Genomic DNA, 21,200 nt, shown 5'->3' on the forward strand with positions numbered 1-21,200 from the left:
TTTTTGGACCAAAGTATTGACTGCAAGAGCATTTTTGAACCAAAGTATTGACGGCAAGGTCATTTTTTAGCCAAACTATAAACGAAGGACATTTTTATTCCTTTCACATAGTTTAAGGACATTTTTGATCCTTTTTCCTTAAAGTTTAGATAAGTGAATCAAAGTATATACATATGAATATTTGAAGAGTATATAAGTGTGATGATTAGTGATGGTTAATGTAAATTGGTGATGATGTTGACTACTAGAGATGGTTATTAATAGTATTTAGCTATGATGGTCGAAGGCAATAGTGAGTAATATTAATTATTGATAGTAATAGTTGATGATAATGATGGCAGATAATTGTGTGATGGACTACAAAATTAATGAATGATAATGGTGGTGGTTATTGATATATGAAGTGATGATGGTTAATGGTAGTGATTATCACTAATGATAATGGTGATTGGTGATGTTGATGGTAAATGATGATGATGATTGTCAATATATATAGTGGTGATTAATGATGGTAATTGTCGATAGTGATAATGTTGGTTGATGGTGAATATTGGTGATGATCGTAAAAGATGGCTAATGACAGTGATACAACGATGATGATTGTGGGTGAGTTGGTTGATAATGATGCACAGTGACAACAATAATGGTAATTAGGGGTGAAAGTAGATGAAATAGTGATGAACGGTTATATTTATAGAATCTTTTTAATGGATGTTGATATTAAAACTTCGCTATAATCTTAATCATATAGATCTATCTGACTTATTAAACAATTATAAAATTAAATAATTATAAAAGCACTTAACGATTAAAATTGAATAATTAATTCAAACCTAAAAACAAACTGATACAATTATCAACTCCCTTACGTGCAAACAAATAAGGTCTAAGATAATTTTCACGCTGAAATAAAGTTCATAAGCTTTCAATCTATAAAGCGGCTGGGTTATCTTCTTATGGAGGAAAGGTCAAATTAGTAGTACTTGTCTCTACTATGATTTTAACTCAATCTCCAAAATTTTCACTCACTTCATTAATCGTTAAATCACTCTCGAATGTTATTAGAAGTTAGATCATACCTTAGATATTATGAAGACTCGACTTAGATCTTAAATAAGATAAAGAACCTAACCAACTGTCTGACCAAAAATTAGCATTACTGCATCCATATTCATCATCTAAAGATGGACTAAATTCCCTCAGAGGAACAAATCTGATAAATGTGTACCACCTTACATGAATTGCAATAAAGTATATATATATTATATTTTTTTTTAAAAGAGCCTAGCATTTTGTTGCCATATTACAACTATGAAAGCTAATCAAAATTGAAATAATAGACTAAGCTAGAGTCTCTACTTTTTGTTTTAGACCAAAGGTCTCTTCTCTTCTTCCTCTTCAATGCCTATCTGAAATCTGTTATCTTCAGTCTCGCGAGGTTTCTCAGTTTGTTGAAGAGGGATAATTTTCTGCGGCCTAGGATGCGGGGGTTTGTTTTCAGGCAACATCTTCATTATGATGCACATACACATCAACAGCAATCCAGTACCATGTTGTTCGGTCAAAGGCTTTGTGAATATCAAGTATGAAAGCAATAATGTTACAGCCTTCCTTGCAGTTGTAATCTGATAATGTCAATGCAGTTAATGATTTGTACAAATTCAAGCAAATGCGAGTTCAAGTTGGAGATGTATACACACGGTCATAATGAGATAATCAAGAAACTTCGTTAAAGGACAAGTCTTAATAGAAACAAACCATTGTAGTAGTGGCAGCACCAAATATTGCTACGAGGGAAAGGACAGACACTTGCCCCACGAAAGTAGCGCAGGCTTCAAACACCAAGACTCCGTAAACATAGGGATGCTGCAGGAGAAAAAGAAACAAGGTAAGCAGGAAAAAAGGTTGAAACAAGATGCATGTTTCTGGTGATGATTACCTGAGCACATGCAGGCCATGCTATCCTTAGTTCTCCTGTTACAATCATAGCCACAAACAAGATAGGAAAGCCGACAATTGTTGAGCAGTAGAGCATCTCCATCTGTTAAAGTTAAAGGTTAAACAAACACTCCTAAAGGTGTGAACTAGTCATAAGTTTGTCATGAACGAGTATTCTCGTGATTAAGCATCATATTGAATGCAAAAGCACATTAAATAAACCTGTATTGTGTTAGGATTAGACGTGAAGATTGCCTCTTGATAATTCCCCACAAAAGAATCCATAACCAAAGCACCAGATATCATTAGCACACCAATTAAGCTGAAATTTGGCGAGGTTTGTGCATCAGCCAAAGTGAAAAGAATCAGGCCTGCTACCAAGAGTACTGCCGAAACATATTCATGGGGTGGATATTTTCGTCGCAGACCGGGCACGAAAGCCCCCATTACCATGACAGGCAAAACCTGAAATATTTGTAAATGGAACATGAAGCTTGTAAAGTACAACAGACTAATAAACTTCTATCCCACTAATCAATGAGACGCACAAAATTGTTATTCCACCAAGATTATCATTAATCATGTTGTGTCCTGGACTATGAAGAATAAAAAGTTAACGACTCTAATTGCACAAAATCTTATGTTAAAGGAAAGGCAGTTGTCAAGGTGCACCAAAAGGCACTTGGTTAACTGAAATATCATATTTGTTTATTTTGTCCCTTATTGTTCTTATTGATAAGTTTAGCATAGGAAACAACTTAAAAGTCCTTCGAGATCTGTCATAAAATTGGTCTACCATATTTACCAAAGACGGGGATCTCTGATTGGTATTCTTTTCCTACTAATTTCATCTAGGCTGCTTCTGTAATTTTAATATATTAGAGATGAGCATCTTCTCTTTGCGAGAAAGAGAGGAATTGACATAGGTATTCACCTTGGCAGATTTGAACATGATTTGTGCTGGATAGTTGAGGAAAGCCAAAGACCCTTTTGTTAACCCATGTGAGCCCATGAGAACGGTAGAGAGCTTAACATAATCCTTCCACGGGTTCACCATTTGCTTAGGAGTAAAACCATTGAGGAAATGAATAAGAGCCACATAAACCAATCCTTGAACAAAGGTAAAGTACCATCCATAGCTGCATTTAGTCAAATACCCACCACATAACCAAATTAATCTCTAAACGCAGATCAAGTCCAAAATATTTAATGATGATCCTAAAAAGGAAACATGTCAAATTACCTGAATTGAAGCCTATTATATACATATTCCTGTAATTGATCATGAAAATTAAGGTAAAATCAGACATATTCATAACATTCTCATCATGAAAGATACAGAACATGCTTTGTAACTCTAACTGCAAAAGAGAAATACTTCGGTATATAGCTTATAAGCTAAGAAAAACTGAGTAATGTTCTACAATGCTCTCGCCCCCCAACATACTAGATATTTGAAAGCATTTACCAAATTCTAAATCATGACATTGGAAAAGCTAAAATTAGCTTCACCTTTACAAAGGAAATATACTCAAGTGCACTAGTAAAGTCCAATATAATGTCAATTGGTACCAGTACCAGGAATAACATGGAGCCAGAAACAACTGTAATAAACATCTAGCTACGCTTGCGTATTAAGGAAAAAAGCAAGGGCCCTTGAAGTGAAAACACAGGCAAAAGCTGGAAAACAACAATTTCTTTATCTAACAGTAAAGAGAATTCTTCTGCAAAATGGACCACAAAGGGGTCCCAAGAAAAAGATTCAACATTGTAGAGACATTAGAAAACAACAATTATATAAATGAGTTACTATCATGAATGATAAAGATCTCCACAATATGTTACAAACTTAGTGCATTCAATCAGTATTGTCCTCTAATATAATCAATTTTTTAAATTGAAACTCATAACATGAAATCAAACACATTTTAAGCCAGAAAAATTAAGCCCAAAACATAGTACTAAACATGCAAAAAGGAAAAAAAAATCAAACAAAAACTTCCACCTACTGAAAATTCTTGTTGACCAAAAATCCCAAAAATCAAAACCCTTCCTTTTATGATGATTTCTCAGTGACCAAACACCAGATAAAAAAATGGGCAATTCTTGGTGACCAAACAGCAGACAAAAAAATTGCAGAACAAAAAATAGAGATTCATAAAACTTGCCTCACAGACGCCATTAACAAGATACCCAAAGAAGAACCCAGAAGAGCATAACAGGAATTGTTGCCATCTGGGTCGGGTCGAAAGAGAAATACCAAACAGAAACAGAGATTGATCATCATTCTTCATCTTTAATTTTTTTTCTTTTGTTTGTTCTTCCCCTTTTCGGCAAACAATTTTATTAAAAAGGGCGGCCTCAAAAAGTGCTCTTGGACTTCGTAATAAATCAACTTAGCTGATTCAAAGCTTGCATGTTGACTTTGGGTACACAAAAAACAAACAAATTCTAAGAATTTAAGGAAAACGTATCGGTTCCATTACGTTAACAAAAAAAAAAAACAAGAATTAATCATAGACACACATGTGGGCTTCAATAAAGAATCAAGAAAATGAGAAGCTTTGGTGAAAGCAGAGAAGAGAAGAGGGTGATGGGGGTGGGGGGCGGGAGGAGACTTGGAAGTCTACACAGTTTTGAGATGACAGAGTACTAAGGGGAATAGAGAAGAAGAAGATTCTGCTAATCTTCAATTGTGATTATATAGACCTCTTTCTTAAATTGTGCGACTAAATTTAGTCCTCCTTTTACTTCTAAAGTAAAAAATAAAAAATTTACTTGCTCTATTCCTTTTTACACTTTGTTTGATGCTTATCTGTATTGTTAGTTTAAATATAATATTTATTTTTATAAATTTTTTTATATCATATATTTAAATTCATCATTAGATAACGAAAAAAAGTCTCATTTTTATGTAAGGACTAATTCAATGTAATTGTGTTATTATCTTAATATTTTCTTCTCATTTTGTCTTTATTTATTATTTAATAATCATATTTTATTTTCTTGTATTACCTTTTCATAATAGTTCTACCTCATTCCTTACTTTTATCATAGGTTTATCACTCAATAATTTCTAATGTATGATATTATATTATAAAGGAGAACGATATAATCAATCTAAATATTGTATTCGTTAAAATAATACAATACGATATAATATAATATGACACATCATAAAAAAATACTTAACAACTATCCAAATAAAGTGTTAATTGTCACATAATTAATTAAATTAATTTTCAAAACTAAATTAAATTACATTAATTTAATAATGTTAGTCAAAGTTTATATGGTTTGAACAGGTAAATAGAAACAGAAGGAGTATTTGACTATTCTTGTATGATGATAAGTTTTCCTTTTTTAAAGGTAATATTTTTTTTTATCATAGAAATAATCTAGATACCATTTAATTCGCTTTAAGAGACTAAAATGAGAAAAACTACATGCTTTTCTTTATTGAAGATGAAGATTTAACGCGTTTTATTAAATATTTGAGGACCAAATAAATATTCATTTAATTGAGAGCCCAAAAGTACAACTATACCTTCTCTTCTTGATTATTATAATTAAGTAAAGATTAAGTAGTTTTCTATTAACTTCAATGTCAACATATCTATATCATAATCAAGTAAAGATTAATTAGTTTTCTATTAACTTCAATGTCAAGTTGTCAACTTATATTGAAACGTCAAAGTGGAGGAAATTATATGTTTAGTCTTACTAACGTATAGGAGTTATTATTAATTAACACCTTCATAAACTATGGAAAAAAAAAAGAATAATCAAATACTTCTGCCCATGGACCAAGGAAAGTATATAGTAAATTATTTCTGAATTATAAAGCAAATCAAATTTATAATTGTATCTCGTATCTCATGAACCAAGCAAAGTACAATACTTTTACCTTATTCCACTAACTATTAATTTTGTGAATCATGTCATACAATCTTATATATTCATAATTTCCAAGAACAACAATGATTTTTTATCAATCGTATATATCCAATAAAATAAAGTATAAATAAAATCGTTATATTTTATATGATTACGTTGTTCATAGAGATTAGTACGTACTTCATATGAATCAGTTATTTATTCTACAAAATTTGAACTTAATTAAATCTTTATATAATATGGAGGTATTTGAATACTTGTATAGTTGTATAAAGTTTTAAACTTATATAAGATATAGCTGTATACTGTTATCAAGCATAATGAGAATACTTGAGTAACAATAGATATTTTTGTAACTTAAATTCTACTCTAATTAAGATCGAATAGTTTGTTTAATTAGCGTAATTAGTAGCAAATTATTGAGCTAGTTATTGCACTCTATTATTTTTGCATTCCATGATTGAATAAGGATTGATGAATTATTATAATGCAAATTAAGAAATGTATTCCTTAAAGAGGAAATGTGACTGGTAGATGTAATGCAAAAATAATTAGTGTTTAAATTTATTTATATATGTCTGGAGAGGATATGTGACTGGTAGGAATTTGATATAGTAGAGGATTGAAGGGTTGATTTTCTTTCCTAATGAGTTATAGTGAAGTATTATTACAAATGAATTATATGAATGAGTAAAGTATTTTAAATTATAAATTATACGAATTTAAATTTCACAAATGAATTTTGGTTAAGAGAATGGATAAATTTTAACTCCAAATCTTAAATAAATTATGAATTAACATTGAGTCGTCTGAAGAACAAGATAAGCTGAGTAAGTTTGTATCTTGTGGTAAGTTAAAGACATTTACTTAAAGAATTCTAATAAAACTCATATACCCTACATTGTTCGATAAATATTATAGATCATAAAATAAAAAAACGTTTAATTAATATAAATATTTTTAATAAGATATTCATATCAGACGGAGGAAATATATGCTATGAAAAAAAAAACACTTTGTAATGGAATGATTTGGTAAAATATCTCCCTCAGGTATTAGTGTTTAAGTGGTTTATGATTTCACATCTTCCAATAAATTAGTTATAATTAGAGAGTGATAGAACTTAAAAATAAATTAATTTCTACTAATACCTACATACTCAAAGGCTTCTACTGGTCCACATTTTGCTTGAGCCACAAGATCAAGACAAAACTTTTGATGATCTTGCTTTGGACAGACTCATCAAACTTTACTCTAATGTCACGTTGTCACAATCTCTAAGTTTCTAATGCTTTCTCCGTTTTTTTTTACTTGTCAAATTTTGATAAAATATTAAATAGATTTACTCATTATATTTTTTAAAGAATGTTAACTCAATGTTAGTAAATTGAAAGTATAATAGGAAAAAGAAATTATCCCTCCTTAATTTATCAAAAAATAACAAGTAAAAAGGGATATTAAATTAGGAAGTATTTGACAAATAAAATAGGAACAAAGGGAGTATTTATTTTGATTAAACAAAGGTTATTAACATTAATTTTAAATTATTAGTTTTCTTGATCAAATTTTTTAAAAGTAAAAAATGTTTATTTATAAAAAATAATATATATTATCAGAGAGTTTAAGTGTTTGATCAAGATTTCAGAAAGAAAAAATATATTTTTATGAAATATCACAAGTTATTTGTCAAAATTGAAAAAATGATTTTTCTTCTAAAAATTATTTCTGTTAGTTTTTAATATATTTTAATATTAAATTAAAATATTGAGCGCACATATTAATGGATAAAAATTGACAAGGAGATGATCAATATTTTTTATGTAACTGCGTCTACTAGAGTCGTGATCTACCACTAACTACTCACCAATCCGATGCAATATTACTATCGGACTATTTTGTTATTTAATCTATGAAAGAGTTCTAAACTTATAAATCCTGGTGTTTTATCTTTGCATAGACAATATGAAAAAGACGAGAAATGTAACAAAATATGATAGTGAAGTTAATATAGTAAAAGAGGAAATTGAGATAAAGGAAAAATATTTTAAGTTTTCAACTTATTTATTGTATGTAAAAAAAAGAGTATGATTGAGTCAACGAAGTTGTTAGACTGTTGTACTTTAGAGAGAATAAGTGAAAAATTATATTATTTAAACAGTGTAAATTATACAATGATGGACTTGAATCTCTTTAAAAAGAGTGAAATATTTATGATTTAGCTTGTAGTGCATATTTTTATTCTTCTTTGTTAGTTTTATCTTTCAATTAGTATAATTTATTATATGGAGTAGTCACCAACAATTAGAATCTTGTGCAAATACAAATTACTATATAATATTGGTAAAAGTATTTCTCAATAAAGTTATTACTCTGTAAAACTATTTTTTCAAAAAACACTTCTGACAAAAAAAAAAATCAAAATAAGTAAATTTAAAAAATTTAGTCAAAGGCTATAAGTTATGAAATGATGTCAAATTCCTCTAAATTCTCTCGAACTTAAGCTAAAAAATTCTAGTTCCTAACTAATTATTATTATTATTTTTCTCTAATACCAACTACTTGTTACTTATGTTATATATATATAACATCTGAATTTTGAAAAATTATTCATACTGTGACAAATAAGTTTGTGGACTTGAAGTAATTTGATCCAATTGTCAATACCTAATATATGGCTGCGTCAACCTTAATTTCATGGACAAATCAAATACAAGCCGTCTCAATTATTATTGCACACTTGTAATTTTCCTAAGCCCATCATATTATATCAAAACTAAACATGTGATTAAAAAAAATAATTCAAACTTGTTGCACAGTTAGTTTTTTTAAAATAATATCCTCAAACATTTTGGTAGCTATTATAATAAAACATTATTATAAAGAACATATAATATAATGTAATTAATTTTCAAACAAACTTAATTATTATAAAGACATGTTATTGTAGATCGATGTAACTGTTATAAAACGAATCTTACTATATTTGTAAAAGTTAACAAAGCGGTAAAAAAGTGCAAACCATTAGTTTTTAAATCGAACTCCTCTAATAGGAATGTTAAAGATTTTAAAAAAAAAAACTAATGTAACGATATCCTATAAAATACAATTTTTTTTTATGACCGTCTATAAGTTAAAAAAAACAATATACAAAAATTTAATGCATTTTTTTATGAGAAAAATTCAGAAAAGAAAATATAATAAATATAAGGATCAATAGCTATCGTTTTGATAATTGCGCTCATTAGTTATAATTTTGTTTGCTATGGAGGCTGCGGTTGTATATTTCGATTTTGAATATACAAATTTTATATTTATACATTTAGAATTTTTTTAGAATTTCATTTATTTCTGCCAATAAACAAACATCGTAATTATTTTATTTTTTTCATAAATAATTTATAAATAGCTAGAATAAGCATACACAAAATTCTAGATTTATACAAATTATGTGAATTATATAAATCAAGCGAATAACAAAATTTGTCGAATCTATAGCTGCTAATTAGAATTTCCCTAAACACTACCTATAACATTTAACATGGTTTAAATTTTTGCTATTCTGCACAATTTTTTTATTTATTTATTGATTTTTATTATATTTTTGCTGATCTCCCAATAAAAACGATCATTAACAAAATCATAGGTGCTATAATATACTGTTTCAACAAAAATAAAGTTCGTGGGAAAATAATTTATTTTTTTATGATAATTTTTAATAAAATAAGTCACTAATTTTAAGTACACGTACTAGTGTAGGAGACAGGTGGCATTCTCGATAGCTGGGGTGATGGTTCCCAATGTATACCTCTTGCTTGGACTTCACCCCTAAAATAAATTGTTTTAAGAAGAAAAGATATAAAGTCACTATTGAAATTATCTCAAATTTTTAAAAAGATATTTTAATTTTGTGGGTGTCTTATTTCCCTATTGAACAATTTAAGAGTGTTATAAATATCTCACTTTTCACTCAACCTTAATTGTAAGAATAGAGGTGCAATCACGCACCAATTATTGTTTGACACGTATTAAATTCTTTTAATTTTTAATTTTTAGTTTATTTTCATTTTTTCTATTTTTATTAACTTTATTTTCATTTTTTTTCCTCTTTCTTCTTAAATCTTCATAACTTAAATCCTTTGTTCTTTATTGTAAATCCTCCAAAAGTAGTTGTCATTGTCACCTTCAACGTAGCCTCCATGATGCTTCCCTGCTACAACACTATTTCCGCCACTAAAACATCCCTAAAAAAAATCAATTCAACTCTCAAGTTACTAAAGCAAGGTAATGAGATCAAAAAAACAAAATGAAGTTTCATAGTACTCTCTAATCAATGGAGTTCACATTTTTATTTTTATTTTTAAAAGAGGATAAAAGAAGAAAAAGAAACAAAGAAAAGCAGGAGAAAAGAAAAAAAGTGATAAAAATGGATGAAGTAAATGATCTTCTAAGTTGAAGAAGATGAAGAAAAGATAATTGGATTTTGAATTTGGGTGAAGAAGATAAAAGGGAAAAATGATGTAAATTAATTAAATAATTAATAATAAAGAAATAAAACGATACATGACACTTCAAAACTAATTAATGGCAGTGAAAAGACTGGGTCATGCGCCTCATGTGCGTGGTAACAATCAAGACGAGGAAATGGGTCAAACCCATTTACAAAGATATTAAATAGTTCTGTGGGATGATAGGACACTTCCAAAATTAAGGCATTTTTATATAAATACGGAACAACTTTAGTGGTGACTTTATTGTCTTTTCTCTTGTTTTAAAACTTGAACCATCAATATATTTTTAAAATTATTTCACTAGTAATATTATATTATATAAAATTATGAGAAAAATTTAAAAGTATATGTATTTCAAAATTATTCCACTACCCAATAAGTCAACTTTACATCTTCAAATTGGTACTTAAAATGGTGCCATATTAGTTCTACTATAACTTTGTTTTGGCGGTAGATTTATATGACTTATTTTAATTGAACAAATAATAAGATATTTTTATTAAATATTTTTCAAGTCAAATCGTCAAATTTAGTAGATTAAAATGTTTAATAATATATATATATTTTTATTATTATTATTATTATTATTATTATTATGCTTAAATATTCAATCGGAACAAATTATAATACAAAGTTTGAATAAAATTTACTAGTAAATTTAATAGTTATCATTGAACTGGACCTTATTTTAATGTACTCTCTTTGTTTAACAATAATTATTCACTATTAATTTGACACACCCCCTAAAAATAAAATAAAATAATAGAGTTTGAATCTAAGGGGAAAAATCAGTAAGGTCAATGGTTAACACATGCAATGNCTTAAATCTTCATAACTCAAATCCTTTGTTCTTTATTGTAAATCCTCCAAAAGTAACATCCATTGTCGCCTTCAACGTAACTTCCATGATGCTTCCCTGTTACAACACTATTTCCGCCACTAAAATATCACTAAAAAAAATCAATTCAATTCTCAAGCTACTAAAGCAAAGTAATGAGACCAAAAAAAAATGAAGTTTCATAGTACTCTCTAATCAATGGAGTTCACATTTGATTTTTTTTTTTTAAAAAAAAAGGATAAAAGAAGAAAAGAAACAAAGAAAAGCAAGAGACAAGAAAAAAAGTGATAAAAATGGATGAAGTAAATGATCTTCTAAGTTGAAGAAGATGAAGAAAAGATAATTGGATTTTGAATTTGGGTGAAGAAGATAATGGGGAAGATGATGTAAATTAATTAAATAATTAATAGTAAAGAAATAAAACGACACATGACACTTTAAAACTGATTAATGGCAGAGAAAAGACTGGGTCACACGTCTCATGTGCGTGGTAACAACCAAGACGAGGAAATGGATCAAAATGGCCCATTTACAAAGATATTAAATAGTTCTGTAGGGTGATAGAACACTTCCAAAATTAAGATGTCTTTATACAAATATCAAACAATTTTAGTGGCAACTTTATGTTTTTTCTCTTGTTTTAAAACTTGAACCATCAATATGTTTTTAAAATTATTTCACTAGTAATATTCTATTATATAAAATTATGAGAAAAATTTAAAAGTATATGTATTTCAAAATTATTCCACTACCCAATAAGTCAACTTTACATCTTCAAATTGGTACTTAAAATGGTGCCATATTAGTTCTACTATAACTTTGTTTTGGCGGTAGATTTATATGACTTATTTTAATTGAACAAATAATAAGATATTTTTATTAAATATTTTTCAAGTCAAATCGTCAAATTTAGTAGATTAAAATGTTTAATAATATTTATTATTATTATTATTATTATTATTATTATGCTTAAATATTCAATCGGAACAAATTATAATACAAAGTTTGAATAAAATTTACAAGCAAATTTAATAGTTATCATTGAACTGGACCTTATTTTAATGTACTCTCTCTGTTTAACAATAATTATTCACTATTAATTTGACACACCCCTTAAAAATAAAATAAAATAATAGAGTTTGAATCTAAGGGGAAAAATCAGTAAGGTCAATGGTTAACACATGCAATGCTATTGTGAAAATTGTAGTAAAAGGTTCATGTTTTGCCATACCTTTGCCACTTTTGTAATTTGTGTATTAATTACTAGTAGACACATTAAATGCACATGGAGTATAGGATTATGGGTTAATTGCACTCTTCCTTTTCTAGCTTTCAATGTAATTCCGGCGTCTCTATTTATAGGTCATCATTTTAGATTTTATGTTCCTTAAGAAACTGGATAAATTTATCATTATACTCTTATTTAGTATTCCCTTTGTCCCTAATTACTTGTCCACATTTCCTATTTTAGTTGTCCCTAATTACTTGTCCATTTTGACAAGTCAAGAAAATATAATTTTATTTTACCTATTATACCCTCAATTAATTACTTTAAAAAAGATAAAACTTTTTGAAAAGCTTAAATTTTTAATTCATCCACTTCATAATTAATAGGGGTAAAATGGTAAAGTACTATGTCAATTATTATTTTCTTAATAGGTGTGTCAATTCAAAAGTGGACAAGTAATTAGAGACATAGGAAGTATACTCTTTTAATAAATGAACATGAATTAATTTTTTTTATTAATTAATTTGACCAATGAACATGAATAAATTATTTAGTTTTTCTATGTTGTTCAAATTCATATTTTCATTCAAGGCTAATAATTTTCAAGGGTAAAATAAGAAGAATAATGTTATTTATGCATTGATTTTGTGAAATAACAAGTAGAAAAAAATATCTATTTTCAATAAAAACGATGTATAAATAGAAACGGATGAAATATTTGTGTATCCTTCAAGTTTTTTTTTCTTAAAGAAAAGTTTTTGTAAATTATTATTTAAAAAAAAATTGGTTCACAATTCACATCATTGTCAAGTGTACCTATTTCCGCTTTGATTCCGTTTATAATCCAAAACTGTTAGGTTGATTTTGTTTCCTTTCCTTTTTCTGCTTCCACTTATTCTTTTTAAATCAAACTAACTAATTTTTCCCATATCTATATACAGTAACGAGAGATATTTTAAATATATGCATTAGGTATCAAAATATTTGTCAAAGTTACACAATCAAGACATTATTGATTACTCCCTTTCATTCTAAAATAAGTATCGATTTAATTCATCCATGCCTAATGAGAAGAGAAAATACTCTCCCGTCAACTTTTATTTGTCATATTTTGTTTTTCGAAAGTCAGTTTAACTAATTTTCAAAGTTAAAATTAGATTACATTAATTTTATATTTTAAGCAAGAAAATTTAGATATTCAAAAACTACATGAAAAACACTATAAATTGCAATTTTTTTGCATATTAATATGATGAAAAAATACATCGTAAAATGTTAGTCAAAATTTTTATAGTTTGACTCTAAAAAAGAAAACTATGACAGTTAAAAATTGACGGAGATAGTAAATATAAGGTATAGTTTGTAAGTTATACCAATACACTCTATTTATTAGATGTTTTTTGAGAATTGGACATCATTATTATTTATTAAGAAAAAGTTTTTTAATACAAGGATATATTTAGAAATAATTACTATTTTTCTCTTGAATTTCTAACATGGCACTTAATTTGTTTTTTTCTTTCTGTCTAAAGCGACACTTAATTCAGAATGGAGGGAATAACTTTTTCCCATTCTATCCTTAAAATTAAATGATTTTGAAAGTAAAAATAATGATTACATAATGTGTCAAGGGTAAATTAGTAAAAAAAGTATAACTTACATAAATCTCATAGTGTAAGACCTAAATTACATCTTATCCCTACTCTTTTCTATTTTACAAAAATCCCTTAAAATATCAGTCATCCCGATATATAAGTTTCATCCGGAGACATTAATTGTGATACATTATAAAAGCGCTTAATATGGAATATTAACGTAAAATTGATTTTCTTTCCCCCAAATCACGCATAACTAATTTCTTTCCCACAAATCACGTAGAACTGATTGATATCAATCCATTCCAATCTGTAACAGCTTCACAAATTTCAAAAAATCAAATTTTCATCTTCTCTGTCAATTCGAAATCTTGAATCTCAAATCAACCATTGTAGATGATTGGACAAACGATTCAGGATTTTAAATCATCAATTCGAAATCAGTTATGGATGTTGTGGTCATTATTGTGTTTTGATGTGAATACATAGAAGGTAACTAATCTACATATGTTTGTTTGTTTGGCATTGAGTTCCAAAAGAATATTTGTTAGGAATTTCTTGTGGCTGGCCCTAAGCAAAGACATTGAAGCAGGATAAGTTGGGCTTAGATTAATTACTAAAATTGACATGCAAATTACTGTAAATGAATGGAGTATAAGCGCCACCAGTATAGCAGATGGAAGGTTCGCGAGCTTTGGATTGTCATGTGAATTAATGTGTAAAGATGGTTGTTAATTACTTAGGACTTCTGTCTTGTATTTTGTTATGATAAAAAAAGTAAGAGAGTAGTTGTTCTATATTGTAAATTATTATTTTTCAAATTTTGATAAATAAAATCTTCATACATTGCTATTTCCAGAGGTATTTCGTGAGTTGGTTATTGATAAATTGGTATATATATAGTATTGTAATGTATCATGGTTATAGTTTTATTTTGTCGTTTTGATGTGAATATGTAAATCATGATATATTAGTATTAAACGACGCTCGTGTATTGTAATTTGTATCTATAGATTATGATGTGGTCATTATTGTGTATCTAAATGTGATTTGTATAAAAGTGTATCATCATAATAGATTGTATATGATACATGTAACAAAATGAATTAACAATTGAGATGGATCAGATACGTTTTGAATATCGAGTGTATGTATCATGAATTTCTATAAATGTATATCACTCTTCTTGGATTACTTGTTTTGATCAATAAAAATGTGGATGATACACTAATATATATATATATATATATATATATATATATAAATCAATCTTGAATTTTTGTGAATGATTGTATCATTAGTTATTGTAATGTATCTGGTACATGTTATAAGATGGTTATAAAATTGTGTCGTTATGTGTTAGTTTGTTGTTACATAGGTATCACTTTGAAAATTAAAAAAAACGTATTTCATATAATGTATCATTGAATTTTTTAATGTTTGCAGTTGTTCCATGTGGTCTAAGTTTAATTTTTCAGTTTATGTTGCTGGGAGAAGATATATTGTTTGTCTTAAGTGAAAAATATGTAATTGTGGTAAATTTCAACTAGACAAGATACCTTGTGGACGTTGTGGACAAGAAGGACACAATCGAAGAACTTGTATTTTCTTCCTCAAAGAGAAGTGAAACAGATTTTCAGAGCAACTACAAAATGTTTTGACTGTGTATCATGACCAAACTATATTGTATATGATACAAAATTATGAATATAACAGTCCATTCAACAATATGAACTTTATACTTGATACATCCATAAGATCTATTCACACAAAAAAAATTAGAACCGAGCTGTAACCATCAAATTTACGTTATGATACATAATTTGCACTACAAAGTATCTTAATTGTTGATAAAAATGTATCTGATACAAAAAGGTTATGAAGAAAGGGTCTATGTGAGCTAAAATAAAGTGTATATATAAATGTATCAGAATAAATAAGAATTAAGTTATCAATTAGATACATGAATGAATCGACAACTAACTGCAACTAAGTGTCCAATGTATCAGCATGAATGAATCAGCAACTAACTACAACTAAGTTATCAAGTATATACATGAATGAAAAAACAAAAAAATTATAAAAACAAAAAAATTGAAAAAAACAATAATGGAGAATACGCAAAGTATCTATTTAGTGGTTTGAATTTGATTGATTGGAGAGAGAATCCTTTTTAAATTCAAATTGAGATGAAAACTGTAACTGATAAGATTGTGGAGTGAAATTAGGGAGAGATTCAAGGAGTGAAAAAAAGAAAGGGATAAGTGGGTTAAGGCTGGGATACTTATGTATCCGGTTGACTTAGAATTGAGGAAAAATAAGGAATTTTAGAAATATTTTGAAATGGTAGGAAATAATGGAAATTATGGAAAATAAAAGTGTGTATATAGGTAATTTTTTCAAAAAAAAAAAAAACTTCTTATTTATTATTTTTTAAAGAGCATGTCAAAATTAAAACATAACAACTAATTTAAGATGATGAGGGTATCATAATACTAGTATGTTTTTAGATATTTTAGTTTTCTCAAATAGTACCGAGAGAAAATGGAATTCAATAATTAGTTTTACACTTAACTTGGACCATCCAAGATTGCCTTCCATATTTGATTAACGCTTCACACATAATCCTAATTAGTACTCAAAACAAGTTTTGACTTAACTATGCTACTACAAATTTGTTGTACTAATCCGTTAGAATAATTAAATACATTATGAAAGATGCCTCATATATATAATATAATTTTTTTTTATCAAAAGGGTTTGAATGTGGCTATGTAACATCATGTCAAAAGTATGCACGTCGATCGATCTTTTGTTCAAATCTATCTATAAAAAAAAAAAACATTTTGACATGATAATTAACTTTTAGAAATAATTTTCCCTGCATCGCGCGGATATGTATATTGTATACTTATATCTGATGAAAAGAGACGAAAAGTCCACTTGTTCAGGTAGAAGAAGAGGCCAGATTTTATGGGCCAGAAACAGCCCAAATGAAAATGTTGGGTCCAAGCCATCGAACTAGACACTAGCCATCAAGTTAAGTACTTATTGGGCCAAAGAATTTTCAAAGTGGAGATATTTCATAAATAGCTGTAGTTTAGAGCATAATTATCAATTATAGTTATAAAGCATAATTATCAATTATAGTTATAGTTTGTCTAATAACGGTTCATAGATACTATTTTGGAGTTGTACATGTTCTACCTGTTCCTTCAATCTAGTTGTGTCGACAAATGATACAATTTCGTTGGATACACTCATAACCATCGCTAGTCATGATTTCTGGATATATGAATACAAGTATATTTTTGAACTCATGAATAAAAGTTGATTGTTGATATAGTGACTCCGGGCATATAAAAATCCACCTCAAATCTGCACCTAAATCCCTCAAATTTGAGATATAAATTCCTCATGATACACTCAATCTTTTGAAATAATACTAACAATTTTGAATGATAATCAACTTATCAACAATGGTGATATCTGAGATATAAAAAGGGAACAAAGCTGATAGCTCAGATTAGAAAACATCTATTAGTTCAGGTTCAGATATAAAACTCAAAAAATTTCATTATTTTAGATATTTTTCTTTACCTTTTACTCTGAAAAAAAATGATCGTGCTCAGAAGATAGAGGTAAAAGGATTGATAAATTTCTGACCTTGAGGCTTTAACGGGGCCAAAAGTCACAACAAGAAATCATAGAAACAAAGAAATACTTGAATTTAGTGTGTACTATGTACAAAAGCAACAAAAAAAAAAAGAATTGAAAAGCTCTATTGATATACTTCCTCCTCTTTCGTTAATTGAAAGGGAAACATAATTTGTCTACGAATTTTAAAAATCCGTGGCTTTATAACTAGAACTATACATAATTAAGTCACAAAAAAACGTATCCTAATATCTAATCGATCTATAATTTACTTATATGTATTAATTATAACATGTTCTACACATGTTAATTATACGATACATGAAATTCAATGTTCTAATTATGAGAAAAAACACCTTCCAAGACTTCATTGACCAAATCATTAAACACTTCAAACTCCAAATCCAAGATAAAGTCTTGTTTTTCCTCTTCAAACTTGTTCCAATTTGCTACTTTTTCCATGTCTTTTATATAGGCTTCTCTTTTATCCTCAATTTCCCATTCAAATTCCTCATTGTAATCATCATTGATCCAAGATTTTGCCTCTCTCAATAGCTTTTCATCAATATTAACATTGTTTTGATGTTTTCCACTTGTAATCAATTCATTCCAAAAGAAATCAAAGAGAAGTTGATCATCATCCATATAGTTTACTTCACAATTGATCAACAATTGCTTTGCCTTTTCTTCAATTTCTTCATCTTCTTTTACTTCTTCTACTCCTTTAGAGTTGATGTTTTCTTCAGCAAGACTCTCAAATTGTTGAATTCTTTGCATAAGCATGCTTTTTCTTTCTGTAATTTAATGAGGAAAAAATATTGTTAGCTACAATTCATGTGATATTTAAATATAAACATAAAGCAAAGTTATATTCCTACACAAAATTGGTTATGACAAATTAGTACTTTATTTTTTCGAATTACCTATATACCTTTATTAGGATTTGTTACAAAAAGTTACCTTTTATTGTCGGTTATATCTTATAATATAATTTTTAGCATTTTTAATTAAAGAAAACTTCTACAAAGTAAACATACGCTGTATTTATTACTCATAGACTAATTGTAATTCCATATGAAGTAAATTTTTTAGGCTTTTTTCACGGTTTAAATAATTGAATTATTCAAAGTATAAAAATTTGAAAAAAAATTGATTTGCCCTTTCATTTATTGAAGTTTTATATTTTCTAGGAAATAAATTACACTACTTACAAAGTTATATTTATGATTTTACAAAGGATTAATAATGGAAAATATGATTTAAATTATGTCATCAAATATTTTTCTTATTATGTGTGTATCAACTCACAAATTCAGTTAATATGGAATAGAGGGAGTATGATATATAGTAACTTTTCCCCCATTTAATTTCTATACCATAATATCAAAATAAAGGTAATTAGAAGTAAAATTAAGGTAATTAGAGATTAAAACTTACTCTGGAAAGAGAAGGCTATAATTCCTTCATCATCATCTTCTTGAAATGGAGATTCAAGAATTGAAACTGGGCTATATTGCTCATTCTCATCAAAACACAACTCTTCCTGTTTAATTAAAAAAAAAATACCATCGTTAAGATCTTTTAATATTTGGAAAAAAAATTACTATATTTGTTATGATAATGTTAACCTAATTGTATTAAAGTAATAATTAATTCAAGTGTAGTCAAAGTACATTATTGGGACCATGACAGCCTCTAGACAAAACTATGCCAAAATACGACAAAATAGAGATTATTAAATATAGATATTTTATATAGGTATCCAAAGTTTCATGCAAGTAATAAAAAAATCACCTTATTAATAATTGATTTTCTGGTTTCCATGCAATATCCACCGACACTATTCTTTCTACCCAAAAATTCACCATTTTCACCCCACCATGACGGTAAATCCTCCGCTGTAAAATCGCTATCGCACCAACTTGTTCTCTTGCTGCTCGTGGTTGTGGTTGTGGTCGTGGTCGTGGTCGTGGTAGTGATTGTACCGCACCTATACGGTGAATAAGAAGAATCTAATTTCTCTTCCGCTAAGTCTCTAAATGATTTCCATCGTAAGATGTCTTTGACTTTGACTTTAACTGAGACATCTTGGTCAACGTTATATTTTTGACTTTTCTTGTAGTTATTCTTCCTTGATAGTTTTCTTGAAATGCTTCTACGGAAAATGGAAGGAGATTTCACAGAGGTAAAAGGTAAGAACTTAACAATGTTGATGACCTTATTAATTGCGGAGATTGTAGCAGTTGCGGCTCTAGATGATCGACTTCTAAGTAATTGATGAGATGAGCCTTTGTTTGACCTAATAATTCTTGAACCATGAATGTATTTTTTAGGGTATGATCCAAAATCATTAGATGAATATGGATCGTCTTGAAGAAGAAATTCTTTAAGCAATTTGGGTCTACGCTCAAGTGATAATCTTGCAAGTTGACTAGGAGATGAAGAAGCCATGGTTAAAACTTATATGTCAAAAAGAGTATTGTTGCGCGCTCTCTCTCTCTCTTTCTTTCTTTTGTTTTGGTGGGGTTGAGTTGAAGGGAAGAGTGAAGTTATACCGATATATATAAGAGGAGAGAGAGAAAAAAAAGATAAGAGGTCTCTAGAGCAAGTGATAAGGTCAAGAAATTTTGTTAGGGATAATTTAGAGTATTTAAAATTTAATGTATATATATAAAATATACTATTATTTTTTGGAAATAATCTCTCTGTCTACACGAGATAGTGGTAAAGTTTACGTAAATTTCATCCTTTTCAGACCTTACCTTATGGAATTTCACTCATCTCCGTCTACATGAGGTCGTAATGGTAAAATTTACGTAAATTTCATCCTTTTCGGACCTTGCTTATGGAACTTCACTAATTATATTGTTGTTGTACTGCTATTTCATTTCATTTTTATGTGCTTTAATTTGATTAGCTAAATACATAATTTAAGAAAATAAGGGAGATTTTTTAATTTTATTGTCTTAAACGAAAAGATGTACATGTATAATATGTCGAAATACGTACTTTAAATCTTGTGGTTAATCACTTCGGCCGGTTAGACTCTCCTAGAAAACATTTTACTTCTTTAATCATTAAAAAGGTACAATGAAATGGTTAAAAATAGAAAAAGACTACATAATTAGACATCAAGAATATATTACTTATATTATTAGTAATTAAGAGTTTTCTACGTATCTTACACTTATATTTTTGTTACCATAAATATAAAAATAAGGAGAGAGATTCGTATGTATCCCAAATACATGTGAATCACACTAGATACATGTATGTATCTCACATACCAGAGATACATGAGAAAGTGGCGAGCGATATTAAAGAAAGACGAACGAGATTCGCTATGTATCACATATAGAATCCACTTTAATACAATTTATCTAAAACAAGTTATATTTAAATTTGACCGCATGTATCCAAGATACATATATGTGAGTGTATTTGACCTCTAGAAACACCAAAATCAGATAAAAATACGTAACTAGAGTAATTAGCTCCTGAGATTTATGTAAGTTCACCTTAAAAATATCACCACTGAC

The 21,200-nt window shown here is 28.1% G+C and overlaps 2 protein-coding genes across 2 annotated transcripts; both read right to left on the minus strand.

Moving 5' to 3' along the window:
• Positions 1 to 1,243: 1,243 nt before the first annotated feature.
• LOC125853227 (UDP-galactose/UDP-glucose transporter 4-like) lies at positions 1,244 to 4,539 on the minus strand. Its single transcript, XM_049532900.1, has 7 exons — positions 4,107 to 4,539; positions 3,182 to 3,210; positions 2,873 to 3,077; positions 2,161 to 2,403; positions 1,940 to 2,041; positions 1,759 to 1,866; positions 1,244 to 1,625 (listed from the first exon to the last, which is right to left on the minus strand). The coding sequence occupies exons 1-7, from the start codon at positions 4,230 to 4,232 to the stop codon at positions 1,368 to 1,370; spliced, it is 1,071 nt and encodes a 356-aa protein (XP_049388857.1). The 5' UTR covers positions 4,233 to 4,539; the 3' UTR covers positions 1,244 to 1,367.
• A 13,226-nt stretch (positions 4,540 to 17,765) lies between these two features.
• LOC125874527 (uncharacterized) lies at positions 17,766 to 20,201 on the minus strand. Its single transcript, XM_049555434.1, has 3 exons — positions 19,456 to 20,201; positions 19,099 to 19,204; positions 17,766 to 18,455 (listed from the first exon to the last, which is right to left on the minus strand). The coding sequence occupies exons 1-3, from the start codon at positions 20,110 to 20,112 to the stop codon at positions 17,998 to 18,000; spliced, it is 1,221 nt and encodes a 406-aa protein (XP_049411391.1). The 5' UTR covers positions 20,113 to 20,201; the 3' UTR covers positions 17,766 to 17,997.
• Between the last annotated feature and the right edge of the window lie 999 nt (positions 20,202 to 21,200).

Source organism: Solanum stenotomum, chromosome 1 (assembly GCF_019186545.1).
Source record: "Solanum stenotomum isolate F172 chromosome 1, ASM1918654v1, whole genome shotgun sequence".
Classification (NCBI taxonomy): Eukaryota; Viridiplantae; Streptophyta; class Magnoliopsida; order Solanales; family Solanaceae; genus Solanum; species Solanum stenotomum.

Excerpts from the sequence above, each read along its gene's own strand:
- LOC125853227 (XM_049532900.1), bottom strand. The coding sequence starts at position 4,232 with ATGAAGAATGATGATCAATCTCTGTTTCTGTTTGGTATTTCTCTTTCG. Across the intron at positions 3,078-3,181 it reads TATAATAGGCTTCAATTCAG|CTATGGATGGTACTTTACCT; the intron begins GTAATTTGACAT and ends GACTAAATGCAG. Across the intron at positions 2,042-2,160 it reads CTAATCCTAACACAATACAG|ATGGAGATGCTCTACTGCTC; the intron begins GTTTATTTAATG and ends TAACTTTAACAG.
- LOC125874527 (XM_049555434.1), bottom strand. The coding sequence starts at position 20,112 with ATGGCTTCTTCATCTCCTAGTCAACTTGCAAGATTATCACTTGAGCGT. Across the intron at positions 19,205-19,455 it reads GAAAATCAATTATTAATAAG|GAAGAGTTGTGTTTTGATGA; the intron begins GTGATTTTTTTA and ends TTAATTAAACAG. Across the intron at positions 18,456-19,098 it reads TATAGCCTTCTCTTTCCAGA|AAAGAAAAAGCATGCTTATG; the intron begins GTAAGTTTTAAT and ends ATTAAATTACAG.